This window comes from Callospermophilus lateralis, chromosome 1 (assembly GCF_048772815.1).
Source record: "Callospermophilus lateralis isolate mCalLat2 chromosome 1, mCalLat2.hap1, whole genome shotgun sequence".
NCBI lineage: Eukaryota > Metazoa > Chordata > Mammalia > Rodentia > Sciuridae > Callospermophilus > Callospermophilus lateralis.
In genome coordinates, this window is record NC_135305.1 from 190,182,379 (window position 1) to 190,199,261 (window position 16,883).

The 16,883-nt window shown below is 49.9% G+C and overlaps 1 protein-coding gene across 1 annotated transcript in view; it reads left to right on the forward strand.

The window, feature by feature from the left end:
* Rarb (retinoic acid receptor beta) overlaps window positions 1-16,883 on the forward strand; it is a 164,789-nt gene that overhangs the window by 143,686 nt on the left and 4,220 nt on the right. Inside the window, exons 5-6 of the mRNA XM_076842965.1 lie at window positions 3,961-4,137; window positions 16,173-16,377. Of these exons, the coding sequence (XP_076699080.1) occupies window positions 3,961-4,137; window positions 16,173-16,377 (382 nt within the window). The remainder of the gene's footprint in view (window positions 1-3,960; window positions 4,138-16,172; window positions 16,378-16,883) is intronic.

The following is a 16,883-nucleotide window of genomic DNA, read 5'->3' on the forward strand; positions in this document are numbered from 1 at the left end:
ACCAAGGTCCTTGAGGAAAGGAGTCAAATAAATCTGGAGGATGCATGCCTACTGTCTGCGAGGACCGTTGTGGAAGGCAGCGATGGCCCCCGCCGTCGTCACAGCTCCTGTGGCTGCCCGCTCGCATGCAAACTCTTCTGGTTCTCCTTGCTGATGGATGGCAAAAGCAACAACTGAGTTGATGGACTCCTTGCAAACTGACTTTAACGCAGGTGGAGAAATATCTGTTTGAGACACAGAGTTCCCTTTATAGAGCTAGATGCATTTGTCACAGGGCCACTGGGGACCTTATACCTCTCTTTGGGTGGCTCAGTCCTGCCTTGGGAGGCAACCGATTTTTCAGTTTCACCAGCAGGTCCAGGCTAGCACCCAGCACCCCTGAGCCTCATCCTCAAAATGATAGTCATCCTGGGGCATCTCAGACAAGCAGCAGGGGCTTGCGGGAGCTTCACTCATTGAGTCACTCAACAATCTTTATTGAGCCCGCACTGTGTGATCGCTGTGTCATTTTCAACCTGGGCAGTAAGAGTCAGACAAGATGCGTTATTGAATGAGCCAATGATCGTGTGCGCCAGGAGACAAGTCCAGTGAACGTGAGCAGGATAGGGTGTGTGTGCCATGCTGGGGATGGAAGGCTGCTGCCGCCCTCCTAGAGGGACCAAGGGAAGGCTCAAGAGTAGGTGACCTTTGACCAAATATTTGAAGGAAGCAGGGAGAGCCCCCAGCAGAAATCTGAGGAAGAGCAACTTGGGAAGCGAGACAGCCAAAGCAAAGACCTAGGACAGGCACATACTTGGCTTGTAGCCAGGAGACCTATGTGGCTGGGGCAAGGGACCGGGGGGCAGATGGAGGACCCTACAGGCTCTTGAGAGGACTCTGGCTTTAGCCTGAGTGAAAGGCAGAAAGCATAGGCTATTTTAGGAGAGGCTTGTGTTTTTAAAGGATCCCTTTTTGCTCTGATCAGAGTGACTTACTGCTTGGATGAGACCAGAGTGGGAAGAGGAAAACCAGTGAGGAGGCTTTTGCAGTGACCCAGGCAGGAGGCGAGGGTGGCAGAGGAGTAGAACGTCTTCTCTTGAGTCCTGATGGTCCCGGGGGTTGACTGGGAAGGATGGGAAGCTCTCAGACCTAAATGCCTATAAGCCAGAACTGTGCATTGGTCAGAATTATTCTTATTGCAGGCGACAGAAATCAAATCAACTTAGATTTTTTTTAAAAAATGGATCAGGTGAGGCTGTATCCTTCAGCCCATCGTTTTTTAAGACAGAGCCACCCCTCCTCTCTCTTCCCATCTATCATCTTGTCTTTTCTCCTCTGTAGACGGCGTGAAAGCCTTTGACAATCCTTGCTCTCTCCAGCAGAACTTCTCTTTCTTAGTTCTTCCCCTCACAGAGTCTCAGAATTGAGCCTCAACCGCTGCTTGGAAGGCAGGAGCACTGGGCCAGAGTCGTCTCCCTGAGACCTGGGCCAGCCGTACACCATGGGACAGCTCCTGCCCCTTGGGAGCCTTGGCTCATCTGCTACTATGCATGAGGCCACAGTGGCACCCAGAACCTCAGACAATCTCAGCCTTTTAGTTGTGGAAGTATTATTGTGATCATTTTTTTTGTCTTTTATTTTTATTATGAAAAATTTCAAGTATAACCTGAAAGTTCGAATAATAGTATATCATGAAGCCCTGTTATTGCTCCACGGGCAACCTTATCTCTAAAGCCCTCGCACACATACTCTGCACGACCTATTATTTTGAAGTAAATTATAAACCTCTCATCATGTTATCTGTAAACATCTCAATATCTATTCCAAGCCAGAGGAACTTCTGCAAACAAACCATCGGTGTCATTTTTATTTTCGGATAAAATATTATTTCACTCTGCCGTCCTAAAATAAAAATGGTACCTCCAATGCCTTAATCTCTCAGATTTCTAGTTTTCTCATATTTGTCCCAATCTCTCTTTACAGTTTATTTGAATCAGGATTCAGATCAGGTTCATACCTCATCTGGTATATCTCCTAAATATATATATTTTTGGGAAATCAAGTTTGGGGAATGTGTTTCACCTGATGCAATTTTTTATCTTTTTTTAAGGATATGGTTCAATGAATGTGGCAGAAGTATCCAGTCATGTAAGCCTGACTGCAGTCAAGGTGCAGAACATTTCTTTCCCTCCAGAAAGTTCCCTCCTGAAGTTCATGGGCAGCCTTAACAGCCATCCAGTCCCAGGCCGTAGAAATCACTGATTCATGCTCTATTGCTGTAATTTTGCTTTTTCCAGAATGCAATATAAATGTAGTTGTGTGTGTGTGTGTGTGTGTGTGTGTGTGGTTTTTTTTCACTTAGCATGATGCTTTTAAGTTTATTTACATCATGGCAAGCATCTCTGTTTTCTTCCTATTAATGCTGTGTAACCTTCATTGCATAGTTGTTATCAAGGCTTATTTATTGTATTAGTTTTTCATTGCTGTGACACAATACTTGAGAAAAAGCATTTTGAAGGAGAAAAGGTTTATTTGGGCTCATGATCTCAGAGGTGTCAGTCCAGCGACGGCTGGTTCCATTGCAATGGGCCTGTGGTGAGTCAGAATATCATGGCAGATAGGACATGGTGGAGCAGAGCGGCTCACCTTGTGGCATCTGGGAAGCACAGGGAGAGAGGAAGGGGCGAAGAACAACATAGAGCCCCCAAGGGCGTGCCCCCCCCGGACACACTCCCACCTCCTTCAGCCTCCACCACCTCCCAACAGTGACTTCAGCTCTGACTCCCTCAGTGGACCCATCCACCCTTGGGGTCAGAGCCCTCATGGTCCCATCACGCCCCCAGGGCGACCTCCAAACACCGCTGCATTGCGGATCAAGCCTTCAACATGTGAGCCTTTGTGGAACATTCCAGACCCAAGCCCATTTCTCATCTAGAAGTATTGAAGCATTTGGGTTTTTAATCCACAGATATCTCTCCATTTCATTTTTCCCAGTGCAAATCTTGAAGAAACCCATTCTCTGTTTCTCCAGAGTTTCCAGAACTCTGGAGGTGGACAGTGGCATTCCTGTGGGTCGTTTATATTCATGTTTATATTAATATTCCTGGGTTTCCTGCAGTTAGATCAAGAGGCTCCATCTGATTCAAGTTTGATTTGGGCCAGACTGTGGTGCTGTGTGGTGTGTATTTTCGTCAGGACCCTCATGGGCTAGTTACGTGTGTGTGCGTGTGTGTGTGTGTGTGTGCGCACGCGTGCATGTGTGTTTTGTTTTGTTTTGATACTGGGATTGAACTCAGGGCCACTTTACCACTGAGCCACACCCAAGCCCTTTTAATTTTTATAAAAGTTTTTATTTTGAGACAGGGCCTCCCTAAGTTGCTGAGGCTTGTCTCAAACTTGTGATCCTCCTGCCTCAGCCTCCTGAGTCACTATGATGATAGGCTTGTGCCATGACACCCAGCCTTCCATTACCCATTTTTAAAGACATTATTGACCACCGACGGTCAGGGCCTAGTGTCCCCATTTCACAGGGTTATACACAAGTAGTAAATCCTCATTCTGTCATCCCGACTTCATTTATTAGCCGGATAACTGCAAACCCAGAAACTTGCCCTTGTCTGTTACGTGATTATCTGGTGGTACACGTAGACAATTCTGAGCATTTGAAAAGGATGAATCCAGGCTAAAAATGTATGGTATTATGTAAAAATGTGGATGTGTAACCGATGTGATTCTGAAATCTTTGTAATGTTTTGAATAACCAATAAAAAAAAAATACAGGAAAAAAAATAAATAAAAATAAAAATGTATCCTGCCACCAAGGAGCTCTGAGGTCGGAGCTGAAACATGAGCCCATCAGTAGAAGATGCGGTGCGCTCTCTGCCTGTGTTGGGCTTCCAGAAACCACACCTGATGGCATTCTCTCTCTCTCTCTCTCTCCCTTTCTCTCTCTCTCTCTCTCTCTCTCTCTCTCTCTCTCAGAATTCCAGTGCTGACCATCGAGTTCGACTGGACCTGGGCCTCTGGGACAAATTCAGTGAACTGGCCACCAAGTGCATTATTAAAATCGTGGAGTTTGCGAAACGCCTGCCAGGTTTCACCGGCTTGACCATCGCAGACCAGATCACCCTGCTGAAGGCTGCCTGCCTGGACATCCTGGTAGGAGCTCTAGACCCCCTCCTGGGGGCGAGGCCGGTGGGAGGAGGGAACTGAGAGTCTGCTGCCCGCCGTGCCCACTAAGTCCCGTCCTATCTGTTCCTCTCTCCATTGATAACCAAGAGCTCAGGGGCTCCCTGGAGCTGGACAGACCTTCCTGCCCTCCGTGCCCAGCCTAGGAACCCCCTGCGTGATGTTGGGAGAGGGACCCATCTTAGGCCTCTACCCACAGCTTGCTCCCTGCCTCTTAAGAGGCCTCTTTCCAGCACAGGCCAGTCCAGTCGTTAGAAGGATCACATTCCTCTCTGTCGCTCATGCTCCCCCTGCCGCAGTGGACATTGGTACCCCTTCATGGACAGCCCTGAAGCTGTTGGAAAGACCGTGAGGATTCTCCAGGCCAAGCTGATTGGAGGTGGCATGGTGGCACCCTGGCTCCTGCCCCTCCTCCCAGCCTGGCACCACCTCCATCTATGGCCTTGGGAAAACCCCCTTCCTCTTGCCCTCTCAGACACCAGGTGGCCTCGGCCACCACAGGTTTTTGCTCTCAGCTCAAGAGGCCAGAAGTCTAAGATCAGGGAGCCAGGTCTGTGGGTGCTTGGAGAGGGCTCTTCTGCTGGGTCCCAGACGCATGGCTTCCTGCTGTGTCCTCCAGGGGGGCAGAGAGTGTGCAAGGGAGCGCCTCCCTCTGGTCCTCTGATCTCCTTACAGGGGGACCAGTGCCTTCGTGGGGCCCTGCCCTCGGGACCTCATCTCGACCTGATTCTCCCCAGGCCTACCTAATACCCCCGCCTGGGGGCTGGGGCTCTGCGTAGGAATGTGGGGGACAGGACACATGGAGTCATAGCACCTCTGGGGGCCTGTTCCCTTGAGTGTACGAGGGGGACTCCTGGTGCCTCTGGGCTCCCTGCCGCCGTCACACTGCAGCTTCTAGAGCCTTGGAGAGGGTGAGGCGGCTGTCACATCTCTCCTGCCTGGTCTCTGCTGGCCTCTGCTGGTTGGATGTCCATTTCTTCTCTGCCCAGTACAGGCTTCTGGAATGGGGTGGCCAGTTCTGGCCAGGACTGTTTCCTTGGGCATGGGAGCTGGATGTGCCATGCCTCGAGGTGGGGGGTGTGCAGAGAGACCTATGGAGGAAGGAATGTATTAGAAAATAGGGAACTCTTGAGGTGCTTTGAAAGCATGGATTTTTCTTTTTATTATGTCTTTCATAGCTTTGAGTATAAACCCTTCTGCAAAGCAGAAACCATCATTGCAATTAAACACACACACATGCAATCCACTCAGGAGGAGAGAGGACCCTGGGTGGCGTGTGTCTTGATGCATTTTCTGTTGCTATAACAAAATGCCCGAGACACGTAATTTACAAAGAATAGAGGTTCTGGAGGCTGGGAAGCCCAAAGCCCAGCATTGACAGCTGCTCAGAATCTGGTGAGGGCCTTCTGAATCATGACATGGTAGAGGGTGTTACATGATACAGAGCTCGGGTGCCAGCTCAGGTCCCCCCTCTTCTGATAAAGCCCCAGCCTCATGACCTTATTTAGTCCCAATTACCTCCCGAAGGCCCACCTCCATTTGTGACATAGGAATTCGTGTCCATTTCCAACCCATGAAATGTGGAAGACGCATTCCAGCCAGAGGATGGTCATTAGGAAACGAATGTCTGCATGACCCTTGATTTTCTAACTAGATCTGAGGAAGGGTGTCAATGGAGACTCAGCCACCCACAGGTGCCAGAGATCCCGAGAGCAAATGTTTTCTTCTTCTCATGAAGTCAGGGGGTCTGGGTGAAGTCAGAAGCTTTCAGAAGAGCCAAAACATCAGAGCAGCACTCACCTGTAGAGTTTGCTGACCCTCATCCTTCGAGCCTCACAGAACTCTGTGAGGGATGGAGATTCAGCCCATTTTACAGATCAGGGGCTAGAGGCTGGGTGAGTCACCACCAAGTCAGGCGGGTACCGGAGCCCATCCTCAAAACCCCAGTCTTTTGACTCCAGAGTCCTGAAGAAGGTATAAAGGAGGACAGGAAACGAACAGGATCCCTTGGGAGCGGTGGAGGTGTGAGAGGTATGGGCCACAGGGAGAGAAGCAGCCAGACTGACAGAATCTTGGGCAAATCAATAATGATGTTGATAGTGAGCAACTGGAGTAAGAAGTAGCGATGCTGGGCCTGTTAGTTAGTGCTTGGCTGACAGGTGTTGAAAATGGAACGCTCCGTGGGATTTCATCTAAGCCTCAGGGTGCCCTCTAAGATAGTAGCCTGGGTTACTGTCACATAAGAGCAGCCCCAGAGTCCTGCAGTGGCTGAGTGTTCTGTGAGGTGACACAGCAAATCAAGTCCACACCAAAAAAAAAACAAAAAAAACGCTGTGTCATTCAGACACCCCTGCACCACGAGGCCACCCCCCCAGGACCTGGAGCCTTCCCGAGGCTCCTGTTCTGACCTTGACCCTCTGCTGGTTTCTCAGTCTTGCCAGATGGTAATAGTTGGTGATTTTCCCAGTCCCAGCCCCAGCCTTTTGGAAAGTATGGAAAGAGAGGGACGCTTGATGCTTTGAGCTCCCACAGGAAAGCGTCCCTTCTTGTTTCTGCAAAGCCGCATGCTCAGTGATCAGGATGTGGCCTCCATGAGATTTAAATCGCCCCTAAAGATCCCCTCCCAGCCTCGGGCTGCCATCTTTCCCGCTGCCCCACACAGCTCCCCCAACTTGCCTGTGCATCCAAGAATCAGCCCTCAGCCCTTCGGTGAGCAAGGCAGAAGCTCTCTGAGCCTCAGTTTACCTATGTAAAGGAGAGAAAATCGAGCAAGCAAGGTGTTGAATATGGCAATTCCTAAATGGAATCAAATGCGATCATGGGCAGAAGCAACCTCCCACGTGCTCGGCCATTGGTGCGGAAAGGGAGGGCAAAGCTGGAGACATGTATGTGCATGGGTTAGGTCAGTATTGGATTGCTTCACAGAGGACTGTGCCTTTTTGCTGACAATCCCATACCTCAACTGGAAGAGGAGGAAAAAGCCCTAGTTGGGGGAGGGCAGAGACCTCCCATCACATGAGACAGAGAAAAAGGTAGACTTATTTGATCCTAGGCAAGAGCTCATTTCTAAGAATTTGTAGCAAAGGAAATTAATCACAAGATTCTAGAGAAGAGCATCTTTTTTTTTTTTTTTTTTTTTTGGTACTGGGACACTCGGCCGCTGAGCCATATCCCCAGCCCTATTTTGTATTTTATTTAGAGACAGGGTCTCACTGAGTTGCTTAGCATCTCGCTTTTGCTGAGGCTGGCTTTGAACTCGTGATCCTCCTGCCTCAGCCTCCCGAGCCACTGGGATTACAGGTGTGCGCCACCGTGCCCTGCTAAGGAGCATCTTTTGGATGAGACTATCATCTAGGCCATTGATGTATGGACACAGTCAGGTGGACCGACAGGCTGAGGTTGTTGTCAATCCCTAGAAAGTCAAGGTTGTCCCAAGGGTCACCAGGCCCGAGTGCCACCCATTCAGAGCCAACCATCCCCTTGTATTGTGTGTGGCTTCCCAACAAGGCAGGGCCACTTGTCTCTGATGGCATGATGAGCAGGGTTGGTCAGAAGGCGCCGTCAGCTGCGGCTCCTGCAGCGGGTCTCTGGGGCAGAGAGGATTTATGATCCCGGAGGAGGAGACCCCGTGACCCAGGAAGAAGGGCAAAGCAAAGCTTCACCTGCCCGCGACCCTGCCTCGCCACCTCCTCAGGGACCTCCTTCCCGGCCTCTGCTTGGCAGGGACCCTTCAGCGTGGAGCCCAGGGCGAGGCTGCCCGCACACAGGGCTGGGATAGGGGGGCGCTCAGGCCTGGCTTTGAATTTCATGATCTCCTCACGCGGACACCAAGCAGCCAAAATGTCTGTGTTTTGGTGGGCAAGCTCTTCATAAGAACTGTGGGCAGACTTTTTTCCTGATATTTTTTTCAGTTGTCGGTGGACCTTTATTTTATTCCTATGTGGTGCTGAGAATAGGACCCAGGGCCTCACACAGGCTGAGCAAGCGTCCTGCCACTCAGCCCCAGCCCCAGCCCCATCCTGTGGGTGGACTTGTACTCTTTCCTCACCCAAGACTTGAGGCGTCCCTGGCCCCTGCTCACGACCAGCAAGGGACAGCTCCCCGGGCAGCCCCTCGCCTGAGCTCTGCTGTCCTGTCTCCTTCTTGCTTGTTCTCCTGCATCTTTTTTTTGGGGGGGGGTTTCCAGGGATTGAACTCAGGGGCACTCAACCACTGAGCCCCATCCCCAGCCCTATTTTGTATTTTATTTAGAGACAGGGTCTCACTGAGTTGCTTAGCGCCTCACCTTTGCTGAGGCTGGCTTTGAACTCTCCATCCTCCTGCCTCAGCCTCCCGAGCTGCTGGGGTGATAGGTGTGTGCCACCGTGCCAGCTCCTGCATCTTCTTCACTTTCTCCTCCTCCTCCCTCTCTCACTACTTTCCCTTTCTCCTACTCTTGGGCTTCTCTGGCGGGGGGTGGGGGGGGCAGCTGGCGAGGGATGGCTAAGAAGCACATCAATAGATTAGATGGTATCTTACCTGTTGCCAGGAATATAGAAGCAGGAGGAGCTGAGCTCAGGAAGGCATGTGCATTTCCATTCTCAGGGCCATAAAAACCCCTGGGTGTTGAGGGAGCCATGCCAGGCTCTGACCGTGGTGTGGATGTCCATTCCGTATCGTCAGAAGCTGCTGAGTGCGTATGAGTTGAAGAAATGATCCTCACCCAGGTTTGCTGAGCACTTACCGTGGGCCAGTCCCTGGGAACGTGATGGTGGAGAGAAGAGATGAGGCCCTGTCCTTCCGCTTGGCCTGGTCCTGTCCCCAGTTTTACCACAGTACTTATGTCCCCTGCCCCACCCCTACTCCGTCTACAAACATGGCTGCCCATTCATCCTGCTCCTCTTTGGCTTGCCCTAGCTGTGGAGAGGGGCTACAGGTGTGGTCTCTGAAACCAGCGTACCTGGGTTCAAACTCTGGCTTCGCTTCCTACCAGCTGTGTGACCTTGGGTAAATTACTACCCCTGTCTGACGTTCAGCTTCCTCATAGTTAAAATGAAGGGTGATAGTAAGCTTCCTTTTAGGGTCTGGAGAAAGTGAAATGTGGTTCCTGTGGTTCGGTACAGTGTTCGGTGCCGTGTCAGCCTCAGTCCCCTTACACACTACAATTGCTGAGCTTCAGTACATCCTCACAGGTCCTGTTGTTATCCACATTTTACAAACGAGGACCCTGAGACACCCCCCCACACACCCAGGGGGGAACCAAAGACCTGTAGGGTTCCATGAGGGGGTTTTCAGCCTCTGAAAAAAGATCCAGCCAGAACAATTCTGGAGGAGGAAGAGTTATTTGGGGGGCTGAAGGTTTTAGAAGTCATGATCCAGAGACAGCAGATTCCATTCCTCAAGGCTGAGGTGAGAGGCAGGACACCATCCTGGGAGAGTGTGGCCCGGGGACGTGGCTCATAAGTGATCAGAAAGCAGAGAAAGAATCCACTTGCCAGATGCAAAATCTATACCCCAAGGCTGGATCCCAGTGGCCGTCCTTCAGCCACACCCTACCTACCCACCCTCAGCCACCACCCAGTCAATCCCATCAGGGGATCAATTCACTGACCGGGTTCAGGCTCCACAGCCCAGGCATCCATCTCTCCCCTAAACCTTCCGCGTTGTCACACACACGTGAGCTTTTGGGGGGGGGCACCTCACATCCGAACCATAGCAGGAGGCCAGATCACCTTCACGAAGAGGAGACATGGAGCAACTCCCTGATGAGAAGATGATTTGTTAAAAAGTCTTTGGGGGAGAGTGAGTTTCAAAAAGTAACTCTGCTTTTGACATTGAAATTCAACCCCATGGGGACATGGGGTTCTTCACTCGCAAGTCAGGGTGTTCAGGTCACCCACCTGGCTGCTCAGGAGCGGAGGCACAATGTCCCTCCTTCCTGGGCCAACTGGGGACCACATTCAACTCTTTCCATCCCTTTTCGTGGCCAGCTCCCCACCGCCGCCTGAAAAGTCCAGAAAAGTCTTCCCTGTGCATACTTGATCCGCAGCCCCTCACTGCTGGGCACCGTCACTACCCTGCCTGAAGACAGGGTGCACTTGGCATTGGGCTGGCTGTGCCTTCTGCATGGGGCCATGGGCGCAGGGAGGACAGCCACCAGGTGGGGGTTGGTTGCTGAAGCAGGAAAAGGCCTTTGGTGATGATCTGGGTTGAGTAAGCGGTTGAGTCAAGTTGGGGGTGAAATTCCGAATCGCAGCCTTTGTGCGGCTGTCTGAGCACCGCACTGTGCAAGGCTGGGGGAGGTCCTGCCCTATGGGGCACTCGGTTTTCCCTGGTTCCTGCTGCCCTCTGCCCTCCCTTCCCCCAAGGAAAACTTTCCCATGCCAGTCACGGCGGCACCTGGCTTCTGGTGACGCAGAAAGGGCTGCCTGCATCACTTCAAAACATGATTTGTGAGTCCTGAGGTCCTGGAGACCGTGTGGCAGCCACGGAGGGTCGTTCCCATGCAGACCTTGCGTCCCCTTCCCAGGGACTCAGTAGAGACCAGTCCAGGCTGCAGAGAAGCAAACTCTCGTCTTGGAGCCCCACAGCCTGAGTTCACCCGCAGCCTGAGTTCAGGCTTCAGCATTGTGTCAGGTCACATATGTCAGCAGGAGGAGGTTTTGTGTCTCTCTGAGCCTCAGTTTACCTGCCCATGAGTTTGGACCTGTGCCCTGGTCAGCCACGGTGAGGAAGTCAGTGAACAAGGAGCAGGCACCACAGCCAGACTCCCTGGGTTCAAATCTTAGCTCTGCCACATAGAAACTAATTGATCTTTATGGGCCTCCGTTACTCATCAGGGAAATGGGTATGATGGTAGCTCCTCCCCAGTTAGGTTGTTGGGAGAGTAAACTAATTCCTGGCTCACATCAAGTGCCTCTTTAAGCAAACCGTCATCGTCATCTCCATCAGTATCCAGGAAGCCCCATTGCCTTGTGAACTGTGAAGTACTGGGCAGCCTTGGAAGCTGCGCTGCCCTCTTCAGTAGCCACATGTCACCTGTAGCCAGAGAAGACCTTGCCCTGTGGCTGAAGTTGCAATTGCAACTTAGTCTTCAGAAATGTAACCATTTTCTTATTGATGCCATTTTGAAACAATTTTGGACATACTATGTCCAAAGTACATTACTGAAATAACTTCACCTGTTTCTCTTTTTAAAAAGTGGCCAGCTAGAGTGCTGGTCTGGAAAGCGGGTACAGTGCAATCCAGCACGTAGGTTTCCTTCTCGGAGAGGACAGGCCGGAGGCAGGTCCACTGGGAGAACATTCTGTGTGCCCTATATGTGTCATTGTTGTTATTATCTTGCTGAAACTCTCTCACAAGCACTTGGGGACAGGTAGTCAAATCAGATCAGTATCTTCCCAGAACTTTCAAATACAATCAGCCTAGAGACAAAGAGGTTGAGCAATTTGTACTTTCTCCTTTGATGAAAAGCTGAGCAATTTCTGAATGCCCCACCCCCTTAGAGGCTTATGAAGCAAAAGAGGGTCTGCTGAGGGAATCCTGTCCATTTGTTTAACAGGTATTTATTAACCACCTGCAGTGTAGAAGATACTGTCCTAGATGTTAATGACACTGCAGAAAGCAAGATGGATTGAGAGCAGTCTCATTATCAGAGCTTATATTCTAGAAGGGAGATAGGCCAATAAACCCAGAAAGTGACAAAATATTATAAAGAAAATAAAACTGGATGGTGGGTCATGCTGTAGAATACTATACAGCAAGGAAAAATGATCTGCTGCTGCATACACCAAACATGGGGGACTCTTACATCATATTGAGTGAACAAAAGTCAGACACATAGAGAATATATGGTATAGTTTGATTTGTCTTTAGTTCAAGAGCAGGATAAACTGAGCTATAAGAAGACATCTATTGCCACATAATATATAACCACTAGACTCATCAGCTTAAACAATGAGCATTGTCATCTCACAGGTCACTGTGGGTCAGGAGTCTGGTGCTCACTTAGTGGGATTGTCCTGGCTCAGCATCTTGCATAAAGTTGCAGTCGAAGAGCCAGCGAGGGTCCCAGTCATCTGAAGATTGAGGGGGACTTGACAATCTGCAGCCACAGAAAAATGGGTTTTAGGAAACACACCCAACTGTATTTTCTGAGAAGCTGAACTTTAAGCTGAGCTCTCGTAAGCAGGATCAGGCACGTGAAGATCAAGGGAAAATCATGGAAAACAGAACAGTGTACCTGGCAGCATCTCAAGATGACCAACGGGAAGCCATTAGGCCTGTTTTTAGCAAGGAACAGTTGCTCTACTGATGCACACCTTGAACGGCGTGTGCTGGCCGCTGTGGACTGACCTCATAGTATTCTCTAGCAGGGGTGGAAACGAAGGAGTCCTTCAAGGCACTCACCAGAGGAGAGGCCCTGGCTGGTTGGTGGACGAGTCTCTGGCTCTGCCTCTGGGTTCCTACATACATTTTTGCAAGACAGTCAATCAGGCTGCTCCAAGGAGGCCCGCAGCAGGCACGTGCTTGTTCAAAGTGGTGGAAAGGCACACGGTTGTCTTAGGTGAAGGCAGGAAGAAAGGGTTCTTGTGCCTCAGAGTGGACCGGCCTGGACCGTCAACAGGAGCTTTGTGCTGTCCCACGGGATTCTCCTTTGGTGCGTCAGCCTGGCCCAGGCTATTTTTACCCCTCTGGTGGGGCCTGCTTGCTGGTCTTTCCAGAGGAGATACCCTCCTTTCAAACAAAGCATGTTTTCATCCGGGAGAAGAGCTTGGTGGTTGCCTCTGGCATTTGATTTCAGTGTGACAGAATGAAACTGCTTCGTTTCTCTCTGAAGGCAGCAGCAGCCAGTAGCTGTTAGGAGGATGCTGCACACTGGGCCCGGCCTGTTTCAGGGCAGAGCCAGGGAAAGAAGGCCCCTTGGATAAAAGATGACGTTGAACCAACCCTCTCTTCTCAGGCCACGTGCGTCCGTCTCTGGATGCACCCTTTATGCTTGGTTTTGCACTTTCCTGGGAGAAAGAACATAGTTTAAATGCTTCATCAGAATCCAGACACGGTCCAGCTTTGGGGGAAGGAAAATCCCTCCAAATAGGGAGTTTGTGGTGCTGCAGTTTGCAATTGAATTTCAAGCGAGCTGTTGACAACTTTCCAATACCTAAGTCTCGTTGTTCCGTTTCCAGAAAATTCCTGGGTTCCTTCATTCTTCTGGGGGACAGATCCCATGCATGCCCATCTCAGCAGCATGTTAAAGGTGCAAAGAGTTATTTATTCATGTGATTCCGGACTGTAAACGTGTCTGGAGGTTTTGAACCTATGGGTATTGAGTGTACTGACTTGGTCACGTGATAGCTCCCTCGGGAGCCAGTGCTTCCTCAGGTTTCTCCCAGGAGCTGAAGGAACTTGAGGCATCCTACCATTGCTCGTGTGGTCCTGGGTACCATGCTTTATGTCCTGGGCATTCAGGGAATGTGTGTGCCCCTTGATGTCTGGGGTTCCTTGCTATTCAGATGGGGAATGGCTTGGTACCCCCTTAGCTACCAAGATGAGGCGAGACACATCAGTCAGTCAGGCACCTAGAGGAGATGATGGGACTGTTCTCAAAGAGATCCTTGGACAAATATCTGACGGGAAAATGACCGCCCGTCCAGTGAGACGAGAGCTCGCTGTGATATTATGATAAATCACTCACATTCATGATCTCACAGTGGGGTACTTTCCAGTTCACTGTGCCACGTGGTCATACAACAGGGACATTAGGAAGTGTTGAGAACAGGGTCTGACCCCCACTGTTCCTCTCCCCTGTCAGGTGAAGTTTCTGTTTCCAGGCCACAGGCTCTGCACTCCTGGACACCAGGTGGGGCACGGAATAGCTGTGCAGATTGCATGCTGCATAGAGCCAGCAGCCAGTGGGACAAATGAGGCTGACATCCAGTCAACACTAGGCCAGGGGTCAGTTAACCGTAGAGAGGTGTCTGAGTTTGGATACTGGCATAAAGAGAGGAGGCAACTTTGAGCAATGAGTAAGAGAACAGACTCTGGAAACAGCCTCAATCAATTCATGTCTCCAAATAGTTAGGAGACCTAGGATAAGTCCTTCGGCTTGGTTCCCTTGTCTGTCATATGGGGTGAGGGTGTTTCTTCACTCATGGGTTGATAGGAGAGGTAGCACATGCAGTTGCTTTACTCAGCACAGGCCCGGTACAGGGTAGAAGATGAATGAAACTTTAGCTCCTAGGTGTTGGGGGTGAGAAGTGTTAATGGCTCTTCTCGGGATTCTAACCAGGAAGACACTAGTTTTGTTGTTGTTGGCGGCAGAGCCAAGTCCCTCCACGGGGAGTCCTGGTGCCTCCTTCCAGGTCCACACTGGAGTCCTGTGTGTGGGAGGGTGGCAGCTCCTGAGTCACTGTCTTGGAGATAGCCAGAGCCAGCACAGGAGCCTCTGTGCTGTCTAGAGCAACAGCCCTGCCCCCTGGTTACTGTGGTCCAGAGGGTGGGAGGCTCTTGCTGGATCACCTTGCCTCTCGAGATGACCTTGCCCATGGAAGCGTCCTTCCTCCAAGCCCAGCAGTTCCCTGACAAGATGAAAGATGTGACACAAATTTTTGTTTTAGGAACGCTGGTAGGACTATGGGCAGGGCGGGGGTGGGGGGGCGCACTTTTCCTCCGAGCAGTTCCCTTGTAGGTGTCTTCCTCAGAGGGTCACTTGCTCTGCACGTGGCCATGGGACTGCAAGAATGCTGGCCTTTCAGATCACGTCTGTACTCCTCCAGGTTGACACAAAAGTAGACATTCATGAAGGTCACCCCCAAACTGAGTAAGCATCTGGAAAAACTCGGTTCCCTCAACCTTCTGAGATAGTCACCTCTGTCCAGAGTGCATTTAACATCTCTCTCTCTCCTCTCTCTCCCTCTCTCTCTCTCTCTCTCTCTCTCTCTCTCTCTCTCTCTCTCTCTCTCTCTCTCTCTCCCTCTCTGCTTCTAGCAACTCTGGGACTTTCCCAGAGGGAAAAGTAAAGTATGGAAACTTGTTCTGCAGAAGACTTTCACCCTTGTTGGTCAAGAACAGTATAGTTCTAGGTGGGTGAGTGCTCTGGAGTGCACAGAGCTATTTGGCAGGACTGAGGGCAGAGGGACCTGACAACAGACTGTCCCTAGAACAAGGTGTTTAAGTCGATCACGTTCCCAGTGAGGCCGAGGGGCACAGTGCAGTGAGCTGTAAAAACGGCAGGCTTCCTACCAAGGAGACATCTCATGGGATCAAGAGACTGCAGTGACCCAGGCTTCTTGCCCATAGAAATCCTGCCCGGGTGTCAGGGCGGGGTTGAAATGCCACTTCTTCCTGGATCTGCCTTTGATTCCCTCCTGGCTACACCTAAGCTTTCCTTCTGAGCTCCCTCATGCCTTGCTGGTTCTACTCCTGTGTCTGTGTGAGCAGAGGTATCATAGAAGACAGGGCCTAACTTGGTTCAAGTCAGACTCAGTCCCAGGTTCTCACCATGACGTCAGGCATAGCTTATCTGAGTCTTTATCCCTCATCTGTCAAATAAGAATAATACCTTACCAAGAAGTTTGAGAGAGTGAGTATAGGGTATGTCCAACACTTGGCATTTAATAGATGGTAGTTAGTATTTACTTTTGTTATAAATTAAGCTCTTTAAAATAGAGTATTATTCATCTTATCCCTAGCACCTGGCCCAGTGCCTGAGAGATAAGTTGCACAGGATGTGGCGCACAGTAGCAGTTCAAATGTTTATTTGAATTAAAGAATTACTTTCAATATAAAGTTATTTTTCAATTTCTTGTATTTTATTTACCATTCCCTAAATAGCCCTTTTTCTTTTGTAAACTTTTGTAGTTATTTAATGAAAAGAGCTGGAGAAGACACTTACCAAGTGAAGCAGACTACCCCATGTGATACTTTAGCTCCTGGAAATCTTTACTTCTTTCCAGCTTACATCTGATTGATGATCTCAGGATAGACTGGCATAGATAATCCATCAAATATATGTTTTTTTCTTCCAGATTCTTAGAATTTGCACCAGGTATACCCCAGAACAAGACACCATGACTTTTTCAGATGGCCTTACCCTAAATCGAACTCAGATGCACAATGCTGGATTTGGTCCTCTGACTGATCTTGTGTTCACCTTTGCCAACCAGCTCCTGCCTTTGGAAATGGATGACACAGAAACAGGCCTTCTCAGTGCCATCTGCTTAATCTGTGGAGGTACCAATTACCTAGAAAATGCTCATGAGATTCCATGAATAATAACTTATGATTTATGGGAAATCCCTCAACCCCATTTTGCATGGGGAACAGCCTGTGAATCAAGCATTCATGCTTGGGTTTGTGGTATTTGTTCCACGTTGTGATAAATTACATAACGGTGTTTGGGATCCTTCTGCTTTGAGAGAAATGCCAAAAGGCTATTTCTTCAATTGCCACAGTACTTTTTAAAGGGAAGATCTACGATGATTGTAAAATAGATGACTTAGGGACATTTTAATGATGACCCAAGGGACTTGCATGTTCTGTTTGTTAATATAGTGGCTGGGAATACAAGTGATTGCTTGGGCTCCTCCATCCTTGGAGGACTCAAAAAAATATGGCATTCTTCTTTGTAGTGACCCCTGCTGGCTCAGGAGGCTTAATCTCAAGTTGTTAGAAAGTAATGGCTTTAATTAAGGGGCAGATTTACCTTGCTTTTCTAACCATAAGGCTCAAGGTTCAGT